General features: G+C 22.1%; 1 protein-coding gene across 1 annotated transcript; it reads right to left on the bottom strand.

The window, feature by feature from the left end:
* Positions 1–1078: 1078 nt before the first annotated feature.
* Positions 1079–15264, bottom strand: LOC105359956 (chymotrypsin-2-like). Its single transcript, XM_011496727.1, has 4 exons — positions 15225–15264; positions 4080–4435; positions 1434–1685; positions 1079–1222 (listed from the first exon to the last, which is right to left on the bottom strand). The coding sequence occupies exons 1-4, from the start codon at positions 15262–15264 to the stop codon at positions 1079–1081; spliced, it is 792 nt and encodes a 263-aa protein (XP_011495029.1).
* Between the last annotated feature and the right edge of the window lie 13 nt (positions 15265–15277).

The raw sequence follows: 15277 nt of genomic DNA, 5'->3' as shown, positions 1-15277 counted from the left end.
GTATCATAATTCATTAAGAATAATTAATATATTGCATGAGATTTCTTGCATTAATTCATATTTGCTCATTTATTATTTAAATTTTTATTAATTTCAAAAATTGAAGAAAAAATGAAAAATTTGAATTTTAAGATATATAAATTATAGTTATACATATACATGAGATTCATTATTAAATTAAAATAAATACTTGGGAATTTGATTATTCTTATAGAAGTAATGAAGATTCCTTTAATGTATAATGATTATATATATATTGTGTATTTATGAAAAAATTATTATTTAATTAAAATTAATCGAAAACTTTACTCTGATTATATTTCACAACTTTATTGCATGCATATCTACATATATGGATATGTCACGTATCTAGATACGTGTGCTAGTATAATTGCGGTATATGCACGGTAAAGGAAATGTATATATATATATTTATATATATACTTAATAACTATATGGTTGTATTCATGTATTGATAATGTTAATTTAATAGATATATATCTATATATGTTAAAATATATGTATTGATGTGTGAAATGCTTAAGGATGTTTTGATATAAGGCAAATGTGAGTTTGACCCTTGTTTATAAGTCTAATTAAAAAAAATTTAGGTAGGTAAGGACTTCCAGTATCTAGTATGGAAAAATGAAAAATAATAACAATAAATTTTTTCGATATATTCGAATATGTTAATAATTAAATTAAAATACAAATTAAATCAAGCTCATATAATACAATTGTTTAAAAATGTTTTGTCTCAAGATTTACAAAGAAAAAAAATAAATAGTTAAATAATAATACAATATATGAAAGAATACATATTTTTAACATATTATTTTCAATGTTGATTAATTGATTATTTAATACAATTTTAATTTATCTATTAATACTAAAATAATCTTTTATATTAAAATTAAATTTATAATCGAATGATATTTATGCACTAATTATATATTTAAACACTATGCGTCTATTTCAATACAATATATATATATATATATATATATTTCTATATATTTTTTGAGTTATATATTTTTTGTGGGTTAGGTAACCACACACTACACATAAATACTTTGTATTACATTTTAGTAGCAGATTCTATAAAGTTTAAATAATTCTTGACTTTTATAAATACATCTGGGTAACCTCTTGCACATGGAGTACTAAATGAATAAATACCAATAATTTTGTCTTTAAAAATTAATGGACCTCCACTGTCGCCCTGTTTGATATTAAAAAAGTATTTTAATTAAATGTAAAAATAAATCGAGTAATAAATCTAAAAATGTTTACTTTCTATTATCATTAATATATGTTTTCATTAATTTTATCATTAACATATGAATAATTTCATATAATTTACTTCCAAAAGATTATAAATATTACCCGAAAAGTTAAAAAAAAAAATTAATTGAAATTTCAGAAAAACTTACGATACATCCGCCAACTCCTATTTTTGTAAAGGTACAAATGTATTGAGATAAAATTTGAATCTTTGTACGCGACACACAGGCATCGGGGGTCATTATTTTTGTGGAAACTTTTTGAAGCTGCTCTATATGGAATGTGGATGGATACTCTACAAGTCCCCAACCAATCATTATAACTTCATCTCCTGGTTTATTCTCTTCTTTCGCAAGAATTCCCTTTTTTTGAAATTCGTTGAAACGTATCCTATTTATAACCTATTAAATTAATATAGAATTTTTATTAACTTTATTCAGTTGTAACATATATAAATATATCGTTAAATTTTATTAAAATAACATTTTAATTTAAAGCTGTTAACATTTTTAGATATATTTCTTTATGTGGGAGAATATAAAATAAAATTGCATAAAGCGTGATTGCTGAAAAAAAGAAAAATAAGCAAACTGATAAATATTCATTAAATTTTCACTTTTACCTTCTTAGTTCTATAGACGTATTAAATGAAATACTTTAATTCCAAGATCGAAATTATTATAATTATTGTTATACGATATATGGCAAAGACTAGAAAAATGAATATGAAATTAATAATGATGTATTAAATTAATCTAATATACCATAAACATCGGCATTTTCAACTAAAATCTATTGCTTAATTGCTCTATTCAACAATAACGAAAATTTTCATCAATTATTGAATATAGGGAGCCACTCTGTAGATGAAGAAGTCAAAATATTCTTAAAATCTAGATTTTCAACGAATAGTCAATAGGTATTTGTTATCCTGTATGTTTATTTTTTTGAATTTTTTTATCCAATTAACAATTATAACATAAAAGTTCATCCCTAAATTTAAAATGATAGAATGAATAATATTTGCGGAGGTTTTGAAAATATAATATCAAACTTTTATATATATATATATATATATATTTATTTATTGATAATAATATATTTAAAAACTTGAAATTTGGGTCTATTTAACTGGATATTTAATTGTTAATTAATTGATATATATATATATATATATATATATATATATTATATGTAATTAAATTAATATATTTAATTGGGTCTATTTGGATAAATTACAATTAGTTTTATATGAAAATCTTTTTATAATAATGTTAAGAATTGAAATACATTTAAGTTGACTACTTTCGAGTTAGATATTTAAATTTTTGCAATTATGGATGATTTTAATTATAATTTAAAAATTTTGTAATTATTTTAGAAATAGATGTTGGTGGATTGGCATAGAAATTGGTGTGTGTGTGTGTGTGTGTGGTTTATTCATTTCATAATTATTTTACATTATGTAATGTTGTTTTTTTTTTAAAGGTTCCATTTATTAATTACAAAAAAATTATTAAAAGTTTTAAAAAGTCTCAAAAAATAGATATTACTGTGTTATCAAGATAAATGAAGAAACTAAAAACACCTGAATCAACAATCTATTAAAAATACAAACTAATATTTATTCAATCAATGGCAAAACGCTTGAATTATTTAGGGTTTACCAGAAAATAAAACGAAAGAAATCTACAATTGTAATTCTGTTCTATAATACCTCGAAAAAATAAAAAGAAGGAGAAGCACAGATCCAGTTACTTATTCTTTGTATAGTGATTAGTGATAACATTAGAACATTTTAAATTTTTTGCTTTCGTCAAGTTGCCATCCGGCACTTTTTACAAATTATAGGAAAAAGATTATATACTATAATTTATTTCAAAGTATCGGTAAAAGCCGAGATCGGTCAACTCGACGTTCATGGCACAGCGAATGTCGGAGGATTGGAACCAGCCAAATGCCGTTAGCGCTGTCAAATCGGCGTGGTAAATTACGCCATGAATGTAAGCAGCGATCGTCAATTGCTCAATTGGGCTTCCTAAGTCCTTTCGAACTACCTAATCCACTGCCGCTACCATTGCTGTTTAACGCGTCATGCTCAAACAGAAACTGCTTCGTCCGTCATCTCCACCGGTACTTCACTTGCTTTGTTATTATGGCTATTCGACGAGAACTCTAAGCGAATACATAGGCGTGTTGTGGAGGCGACAACGCCATTTGGCGTCACTCCTCTATCGTTCCGGCACGGCTTCCCTCGGTCATCCTTTCTCCTATAATCCTCCTCGTTTTGCCATATCGTCAGTCTATATCACGTGAGTAGTCAAATCAAATCTCGATACCATCTTTCCTATGCACCCGCGTATTACATGTCTCATGTAGCGCATCATGTCATCAAGTGTAAAGAGCAAACGCATTATGTAACATCACAATTATTATATTATAAAATTATTCATCATTATTTACTGATTATTCTTATTTTGGTTGTATTATATTTGTAATTGGTAAAAAATGGTGGTAATTGTTCCTAATCACTACTGATAGTAGCAAATGATTGAAGATGTATTCAAATTTTTGTATTATATTATGACATATTTATTATACTTAGAAGCACACTTCTATTTCCATTTATATATAAATATATATAAATACATAAATATATAATTACATATATATATATATATATATATATATATAAATAGAAATATATATAAAAATTTTTTTATAATATATAATAATTTGAATACTTTTATTATTAAAATCAATTTAAAATTGAAATATATTATTCACTTAATAAGTAATTTAATAATTAAAAAACAATGTTTATATACCTTTACCACGGCAAGATCGTTGCGAGAGCCATTTTTTGTACTTGAAATTTGGAAATCTGGATGAAGAGTAACATTACTAATCTCGTTATAGGACTCAGTTGTTCTCCAAGCACTGGTAGATCCCATATGAATTTTTATAACCAAATAATAATCTGTTCTGTCATATAAACAATGAGCCGCTGTCAAAATATGCCAATGTGTAATGATAGCACCACCACAAAAATGTTGATTTCCTTTTGGCATTCTAAACGAGACCATAAATGGAAAATCCTTAATATTTGCATCTTCGCCGTTAATAATTTTTACTGTTTTACCGAGGATATCTAAAACAATTGAAGCAATTTGTATCCCTTACAACAGAAAATATTATTAATATTTTATTTTGCTGTTATTCTCTAATTTTTTAAATTCTCTTATTTTTCATTCTTCCAGAAGGAAACTGTATCATATCCTTGACAATTACTTAATATAATATACGTAACAAAAACTTAACAAAACATTATAATATACTACATTAAACAAATTCGATGTTTAAATAGTTTTTGTTTCAAATTTAGTGCCAATTAATATAATATACTTTAATATTATATATTCGAAAACAGTGGTATTGGTTCATTTTTCATATAGAATATATTCAATGTATGTAAATAAATTTTTTATCAGTGCAATATTAGTTTTTTACAATTTCTTTAAATTCATTCCAATGAATTTTCAGATAAATTAATTAAATACGAACAGTTAGATAAATTTCCACTTATAATTCCGAATAATGTATACAATTATTAATGTAAATATCATTTTAGTTATTAAACAAATAAATAAGAAATTAATAAATAATACATTTAAAATTTTGTGAGAAACTATTATAAAATTGGAAAATCGTGAAATATAAAATTAGAAAATTAATTTTGAAAACTTTATTATTATGCATTTAAATAAATTTCAATTACATAAATCAATTATAGTCTTGTAAAAAAAATTGGCTGAATATGTGAATATGAAAATCTTTAATATTTGATAATGTAATCATATGTATTAATAAATTTTATTGACAATGAATATATTAATGTATATATTTATACAAAAAAAATATTTATATGTATTATACATGTTTTCACTGTCACAACTGTTTTATTAATTTAAATTTCAAATTTACATATTAATTTAAAAGTATGTAAAGAATTAAAAATCTAAAAATGTATGAAATTCTAAAATTATGATATTTTTTACAATTAAATAATAATTGTATTAATTAAAATTACGTAAAATTTAATCCTTCAATAAATTTTTTTTAATTTCTGATATTTTATTGAAACATATTGAAATTTACTAAATCACTGTTAAAAGATAAATATATTAATACTAGAGCATTAAAATATAATATGGTGCAGTAACTAGAATATCATTATATATTAAAGGAAAATTTCTGAACTATACTTACTTAAAATTAATAGCAGACAGAAGAATATTATGATGATAAATTTCATGTCCTTCGATTAAAATTAAAGGAACTTTCTATTATTAATTGTGTCGATAAATTAAGGAAATATCATGAATTGACGACCTAGTACTTAACACTATGAATTATTAAACATTATTGTATGCTGTTTTCTATATCGAATTAAGAGAATTTCTATTAATATTTACGTAGAGACAATATTTTAATCGATACAAATAATAAAAACCATTTTCAAAAATACATGTTATATGACTAAATGTATTCATATTTAAATACAAAACTTCGTGACAAATAATCAGTAATGATAAAGAACAGAAGTTTCTTTTATTATTGATTCTTTTATTATAAATAAATTATAATTTTATATATTTGAAGTAGCTAAAAGAATTTGCACTACTCTTATATAAAATATTTAATTTTATTATTTACATGAGTCATAATAGAGTTGTAAAATTGTTGAGAAAGAAAATTTCATTTTAAAAATTATTTGAATATATTAAATTCGTGAAAGAGATATTATTTGTATATGAAATAACTATAATTGTGTACTAAAAGAATTGATTATTGCGAACATACTAGATTTCAGAAAATTCAACGTATATGAAAATGATTTTATAAAATTATTTATGCCAAACAGATTTTCAAATATTTCTACAAGTTCATATTAAATTCTCTGTGAAATATATGATTATACTAAATTAGTTTACTTATTTAAATAACTTAATTAAATAACTGCTTTGTAATTTCATCCATTCAAATGTTCAAAAATTAATTTTATAAATAATGTATTAAATGTATTCTTAATGAATCTAATAAGATTGAATAAATAAATATTGTGCACAATATATATTTTTAATTATAAACTAAATTAATTTGAAACACATAAATTATATGATTGTTGAATACAAAAAGAAGTTGAGTAGACTAGTTAATATGATTTAAATTAATCTATTTAACCTTACTTTATATTAGTAACCAATGATAAATATCTGTAATATATAATCATAATATTTCATTAAATATTAAACATTAATGTCTAACTGTTATCTGCATAAGTGTAAACAACTTATTCATTATATATATATAGTCTATAAATTTATTATTATTTTATATTGTGAATAATTTATACGAATGAAAGTTTTAAATACACATCCATATAATACATAAAAGAAATTACAAAGAAAAATAATAAAAAAATTCAACCGCCTCTAGAAAATTATTTTAAGAATATTTTTTCATTTCCTAACCTTCTTTCTTTTGCTGTAGATTCATACAGGTGACTATAACTAGAAAATAAACTTTTGAAACAAATATGAAATGATTTAAAAATTAAAAATCAATTTTTTCTATTGAACTCATTTTTTATGGAATGAATTTTTCATATTTTTACCTACTGACTAATCATTAATTATTCAGATGTTCCTCAATGTTTTTTTAAACAAAATTTTATTATCTGTTATCATAAATAAGCGAAGTTTGTTTTCTTTTCTTGTAATATTATTTTAATGAACTTAGTAAATATAAGTCACACTTTTTTATTAAATTGTTAACCTTGCCAGGATATAGAGTCTAAATAATATATATTCCAGATATACTAACCCATATGAAAAAGTAAAATAAAAATTGGTAATTACAAAATTATTTATTAATATTTATTATTTTTTTAATTTCGTGAAAGTTTATCAAGCAGTAAAAATGATATTACAATATTATATTAAGAAAATTAATAATTAATATGGTTCAGTAGTGGTAGCTACTTCGGTGCAGTCAAGGATTCTTTGTATCATTAGAATAATATTCATAATTATTCCTACTATTCTATCAGAGAATGGGTTTGAAAATTGTTTAGATAAAAGGCTATTCTATATTTCTTAAAATATAATTTTCATGATTCATTATTATATAATTAAATTCGTCAATATTATATTTATAGACGTGTTCATCAGCTTCAATATTTTACTAATATTTGTTATAAATAAGGAATTACAGTTTTTTAATATAATAAGTTTTTCAAATATAATACCATGAACAATAATTGTTTATTTAGAGTTACAAAGCTAAGTTAAACATGAAAATAAAATAATAATGTATATTATAAATATAATTTGAGTTTTGCTCCAACTGAAATTTTTTCATCTAAAATAATATTAATGAACATTTTATTTGGCTAACAAAATTGATTTAAATACCACTGTTATTAGTTTCCAATATTAATATTAAAAGAATTCTATATTAATTCTTTAAAAATGAATTAGATTCTTGTTTCTATTAATTATAAATTAATTAATACCTAATAAATTAAACTATAAATTAATTAATAAATTTTGTAAATAGTCGCAAAAAATTTTCGTAAATAATTCTTATAACATATTAAATAATTAATTAATAATTTTGCAATTAAGAATAAATCATATTTGCAGCTGTCATAATATTTCTAGCATTTGTTATTTTCCTCGTTTACATATTTGTAATATATTATGTATATTATTAGAATTATTTATCATTCACGCATCATTATTCAAATTTTCAGTTATAACTTGTATTTCTAAATTTACTAATGTACATTACTTCCTTCTTAATAACTATAATAGATATTATTAATACATCTTACTGTGTATGTGTATGCATGCGCCTTTTCTACAAATTCGAAAGAATTTTCGTTACTGAAAAGTACACATTACTCGTTCAATCTTATTTTAACCAATACATAACATAAAAAAAACGTTATTTACGTCTTTAGTGTTTCAGATATTCCATCATCATGGAATTTAGTCATATTTTATTATCATAATTAGTGCCATATCAAATCTTTTACCATTCTACAGTAAATACTTAGATAATAATCTATTTAAATTTAGATAATAATCTATATGTATATAATCTGTGCTTTATAAAAAGATATAAATTTATATAGCAATTTATATTCATAGCAATATGTTATAATATTTATTTTAGCAAAATTCCTTAAACTTCTCATAATTATCATGGCAACTTCGATAAATATATTATTGATTACCTATTTTTCATTAGTTTTCATTTAGTTCTTAATAGATTGCCCAGAAGTAAGCATTGAATTAGTTTATGAAAAATAATTCTATATGTTGGAATTATTGTATAAAGCATTATAATTTTTTTGCATTTTTGTTTTTTATTCTTTTAAATTTTTCAAAAATAACAAATTATAAATTCTTTGATTATCGAATAAAAGTACATCATATACTAGATGCAACCTTCAATGAAAATTAATAATAAATATTTATTTATATATACATATACTGTTCAATTTATATGCTCATTTACAGAAAGAAATCAACAAAAAATAACTAAAATATATATTTACTTGTATATATATATATAATGCGTAATTATTTATAAATTATTATGTTATTGACGTATTTGATGGTTGAATAAAGAATTATATATACTTTTTATTAGTAGTATTTACTTACATTTTAGAAAAATAAATATTATTAGTATGGTGTTAAATATTAAGTTCCTCAAATAATCAATATAATGTAATCGATTAGTACAAATATTTATTAAATACTTGAAACTATTAAAATTATATCTTAATGTAAATCGTTTTTTATTGAATTTTTTATGAAATTTTCGTAATTGAGGGGAAATAAAGTTCGAAAAAATAACAATTATGACACTACATTGTGAAATCAATAATAATTTTCTGTAAAAATAATGTAACAATGCCATTGAAAAAATATGAGCAATCAATTTTTTATATTATAACAAATTTCTTGTATTGTGTAGTTATTTTTTTTTTTTTTTTTTTTTTTTTTTTTGATTTTGATGGTACATAATTTTCGGAGATCCAGCTCAAATAAAAAAATTGTATCTTTAGTTCCTGGATAAGTGAAGACGTGCATCTTTTTTTGCACTATGCTAATATACATAATATTATTATATAACTACAACTACAACATATATCACTAAATATTTTTAAAATTTAATCTGTCAAATTGACGGGATGAAAAAATTCGTAAATTAATATTCATTTTACACTGAAATTCCTGTTTTAATCCGTTTTATGCGTTTAATCCATAATTATTAAAATTTGAAATTTATGTTTACAATTACATAACCCATTACCTAATATATAATTAAAAATAATACAATACTTCATGATATGAATATTAATAATTCTTGAGGATAGAAGTTAAAAATATATATATATATATATATATATATATATATATTCAGAAACAATTATTATTGGCATTATCTTCTATTCTTAATAAAAGCAACTTTTATTCAATATATAGGAAATATTATTTTAATGAATTGTATGTTTAGTAAAGAAATGTAATATACAAAAATATTGTACTAATCAATATTTTATTATTTTTGTTAACAAACATTTTTATCTTAATATGCTAAATATAATGATTATTTAATTGAATTCTATCATATATAATTACTTATAAACATTCGTTTTGCTTTCGTTTAATCAGAAATTCCATTGATTTTATATGAAAGTAAATAAACTTGATCTTGAATTTATTTCCCTTTAATGAATAAGTTCTCTTTTAATGAATAAAAACTCGCTCAATAGCATGACAAATGTACGAAAAAAATAAAGCCTGTTATTCCACTTGGATGTTTCCTCTTCATTCACTTTTTAAATAAAGCATACTGCTGAACTTAAGTGAAAATACTTGTATGTCTAGTATGTAATGTAAGCTTAGAGAAAAGGTCTTTAAACTCTTTGGTGTCTGGTAAATTGTGAAACTACTATAAAATTCAAAAGAAAAAGATTGTAAATGTAAACTATGTTTTAATTATATATTTTAAACTGATAATCAGAATATTTTAATCATAATCAAAAGATGAATATTGAATTAATTATTTGCTTATAAAGTTTATCTATTTAAAATATATGTTTATAAGGTTATTAAGCATAAATATAAATATAAAAATTAAACATAAAATTATTAAATATCATTAAAGTTTTCTAAAAACTAAAAATTATTCTTATTGCATCATATTTTTGAATCGGAGACTATAATATATAATATACTACAATTTATCATCAAAAGTACATAATTTTTTTGGAAAATCCTTTTAACGTACGTAAACTACAATTAAATTAACTTACAAATGTTTAAATCATTTATTCGAGAGTATTTGATATTTGTATTACTAGTAATAATTTTAAAATTACAAAAATGCTCTCTTCATTATACAAATATTGGTAAATAGAAAGTATAGTTAAATGGAATAAACCTTTAATTTAAATATCATGTTATAAATAAATAGTATAATTACTATTCTGATTACATTAATTAGTTTTTTTTTCTTTAAATCTTTAAGAAATATTTTTTTTTTCCCAATACAATTATAAATAATTAATAACATTCTTAATATTATTATTAAATTGAACATAATTAAATTTAAAAAAGTAAATATAATAAGATTATAAGTAACTTTAGATTTTTCAGATTAAGTTGTATCTACTTAATCATTTATATTTAATATCATCCGTATCCATTGAATAAAGGAAATTTGGATTTACCAATTAATTAATAACATAGTGTACAGTAAAAATGTATTACAAAACTGATAAATATATTTATAACGAATATTTATATATATATGTATATGCATGTGTGTGTGTGTGTGTGTGTGTGTGTGTGCGTGTATGGGCATATAGCACCAATGCAGTAAATACAAATATTAAAATTTATAATAAAATATCTTCTTATACAGTCAATGCTTTCGAAGCTATTTATATTTTATTTTTAAGCAAATTCGATTTTAATATAAACTTAACTGTCGTCGATTTCAACGTTAAATATGAATGGAAATTATATTTTAATTCCGGTTAAAAAATTGTTCAATCTAATAATATTTCAGAAAGTATATAACGTAGTATAACGTATGTACTTTTTAATTTATTTTTAAATAATATCACACAGATGTATTAATGAAAATGGAAAATAAAAATAATAAATTTAATTTTAATAAGCGAATGGCTGATAGCCGGTGGCAAAACTCAGTACAAACACAACGCGTAACGATATATTTAATATTAAAGGCGAAGTACAGAGAGCACGATAATGATAAATGGGGTGAATGGAAATATTGGGAATGTTGTAATTGTGTCGGTAATTGGCAAAAAATAAAATAAAAGAAATATATAATAAAATAACTTTATTTAATTTTCCAGAAAAACGGTTACTGAAAAATGGTTGGCCTTGACGTGCAGGATAACACGTTAAGGTCTTGCAATGTGAATAAAAATGAACAGATACATAAAGAAGGAAGTTGAAAAGAGATTGGAATTAATTAATGGAAAAGATAAAATGAGATAAAGTCACGGCTAATTTAACGCATATTAGAGTTAAAAGGCTGTTTCAAACTTAAATAGCAATGAGAAAACGTAACGCTTGAAATTTTAATTCTTGAAATTTTAATGCTTCTTAAGTACTATGCATAAATTATAATCTAAACATGAATATATCGAAGAGATTAGCAATCTGATATGTAAGTCTGATAATAATCACACTTGTCGCGCTGGTGGTACTAGCGAGTAGTTAAAGTTGGAAACAACCGATTCGACAAGCAAACATTTGGAATTTCTGATATTATGACTAAATGGGCCAAAAATATGGCCAAACATGGTCTATATCATTCTAATTTAATTGGCATACAGTGTATCAATGTGAGGAGATATCAAATTTTCTGAATACAAATTGCCTTCTATTCTGATGTTACATGAAAACTATCGGAAAATTCTACTACTTTGAAATTGCAAATAAATGTAGAAGAGTAGTAGAGAAACAGTAATGTAAGGTAAAAACATACGGAGTTCATATTGTGTTATATGATATACGTAAATAAATTTATAGAATAAAAAATTCGCATACGAATACACATGTAACCTAATCGTTTTCACATTATTAATTTGTAATCATCCAACGTCATTGAATCTGTGAAATCTTTAAAAATTTAGTAATGATTTTGAATTATCTTCAAATGATCTTGATAAATATAGATAAGTTACGTGATAAATTAAATCTAAAATTGTGAGTCATTCTTTCGAAGTATAATAATATATATATTGAAGTATCGAAATTATTACTATATTGATATATTTTTCTAGGAACAATTAAAAAGTACGTCGAGTAAATTATTACGTAGAATAAAAAAAGTTTTTATTAACATTTATATTAAACTATATATAGTTGATATTTCTAATTGATATTATACTAATTTCATTTAGCATTTTCAAAGATATTTCTAAACAGTTTGCAATTATTAATGGAGTAGTTTTATTCATAACAAATAAATTAAAATAATAAACTGTACATTCATAATACGAATGTTACTTTAATTAGATTATTTCTAACTAAATATTTAACGTAACAAATCATTTTTAATATTTATTCGTATATTATTTTTAATATTGAAAATAATCATTATTTCCTTTTTTATACGTTTTTCCCCATGTTTACATATAAATAAAAAGACTTTTGATTAACTGTTGTTAATGTTATTATTTAAGCTATGCTGCCAATGTTAAAGTGCGTTTTGTTTTATAATTCATTGCATAATTAAGTGAGAGAATCTGCAATAACACATTCCTTTTAGCATGTTTTCACTTGGTCCAAAGAAAACTATTTCTCATTTGAAGGACTAAGTTTGAATGTAACTCTTTTGAATGAAGAATAAACTTTCCACGCGAAGAAATTCGAATAAAATTTTCGCATTCTTTGAATAGAATTCTGATCTGTCTATCTATTTCGGCCTGCAGAGGCACTTTAAATTCTTCTCAACTTGGCTTTTCTATATCTTTTGCGCATGCTCGGTTAAGGGGGTCGCGTTATATATTGGAAATAAATTTGAAGGAGATAAAGAACGTTTGATTTTTAAGTTGCGGAAAATGAAAACGTGGTAGGACTTGCTATGATGTGAAGTTGCGTTTCGAATTTATAATTCTATCAGAATTATATATATAGAATATCTGTCATAACGTAATTTTTGTAAATGTTATGTTATTATTTCTGCAGTTGAGATTATAATTAATAAATATTATTACATTCCTATAACTAGAACAATTATTTTATTGTTAAAAACTGCTGTGAAAACGACAAAATTTCAATAAATATATAAATTTTATATGAAAATATATACACAAATGTTATGAAAAAACTTGCAATAAAATTATTTTAATAATTATAAAATGATGTTATGAAAGATTATAATTGGATGAGGTAGTAAGTTAATGATAAATTTTTTTATGTTTTTAATTCTTTTAGAGTAATAATTAATTATACAAGAAATTGAATATATGATGATAATACTTCCAAATTTCAAACATTTACTATAAATTTTTTTTAATTTTATAAACTTTTACTAAATTTTCTACTAAAAACTATATTTATAATTCAATTAATATTTTAATAATAAGTCAGTTTCAAGAATTTTAATAAAAAATTACCAGTAAATATTATTATATTTATATAACAATTATTTAAAATTTAAAATTTTAAATTTATTTAAATCAATATATTGGATAGCCATTATTTGTTTTATTAATTTATACTTGATATCGCGATTAATTAAAAAATTCATAAAAAATATCGAAACTTTTACTAAATTGATAATTATTCACTGATTCTGTGTTTCATACAAAATAAATAAATTTTTTATAAAAATAGTATATTTTTTTTTAATTGAGCATGAAAGCGAAAGGATACTATGACTATATATTTAGTCTAAGTTTTCAATGAATGTGTGAAAACCGGGAAGGTAAGTACATTGACATTACAAATATATAGAGAATGAAAAACTACTTGTTTAAGCCGTAAACATGTTATTCAAAAGACAAAGATGGAAGCGAGCAGAATAGGTCTTCTTTTTTCTAGCTGAATATATGGTAGTGGTAACCATTTATAGACGACAGAAGAAAAACATTATTTAAACAAACTCTCTATATTTCAATTATAGAAAATAATAAAGCTATACATATTCCCATCATAACTATAAAAGTAGATGAAAAATAGAACAAAATAAATGAACAGAATTTTTTGTTAATCAAAACTAATATTCAATTTAATCTTATTTCAAATACGCCTTGAATCAACTTTAACAATACACATTTGACAAATGTATTAACTCAATATATTCACTGTTGAAGTGAAATTATAAAAACGATTTTATTAATTATTATCATTGTATTTCATAAAATTTTAACTTACAACCATTATTATCTATAATGTATTTAAAACATAAATCATTGTAATGTGATATTATATAAGTCAGTAAGTAACAATAGAAAAATTAAGAATATTGGGATAATTAAATTTTTAATTTATTTTTATTTCTCAAGTATTGACAAGAGAGTTATATTTTTCAATACATCATTTTTATCGACGTATTTTTTATTTCATGCTTCAATATGAAACAATTTTGAGAAATAAAATGTTTTTAATTATATTTTGAAAGTTTATTTAAAATTGACGAAACATTTGAAAAACAATGATTTTTAATATTTTATAATTTAAAATTTAAATAATTGTGCTTGCTCCAAATTTAGAATAAATGTTCCATTCTTTAATTTAATTTAATACACAATTCTTGATGGATAACTATACTCTCTCAAGAGAAAGGCACGATCGACAATTTTATCAATCTACAATCAAACATAAGCTGGCTTGAGTTGAAGTGGAGGCACATGATCGACTGACTG

This window comes from Ceratosolen solmsi, unplaced genomic scaffold (assembly GCF_000503995.2).
Source record: "Ceratosolen solmsi marchali unplaced genomic scaffold, CerSol_1.0 scaffold29, whole genome shotgun sequence".
Taxonomy (NCBI): Eukaryota; Metazoa; Arthropoda; class Insecta; order Hymenoptera; family Agaonidae; genus Ceratosolen; species Ceratosolen solmsi.
This window is presented reverse-complemented; position numbering and strand designations above follow the sequence as displayed.

Excerpts from the sequence above, each read along its gene's own strand:
- LOC105359956 (XM_011496727.1), bottom strand. The coding sequence starts at position 15,264 with ATGTGCCTCCACTTCAACTCAAGCCAGCTTATGTTTGATT. Across the intron at positions 4,436-15,224 it reads AAGCCAGCTTATGTTTGATT|ATATCCTCGGTAAAACAGTA; the intron begins GTAGATTGATAA and ends CAATTGTTTTAG. Across the intron at positions 1,686-4,079 it reads GTTTTTTAATTATTAAATTA|GTTATAAATAGGATACGTTT; the intron begins CTTATTAAGTGA and ends TTAATTTAATAG.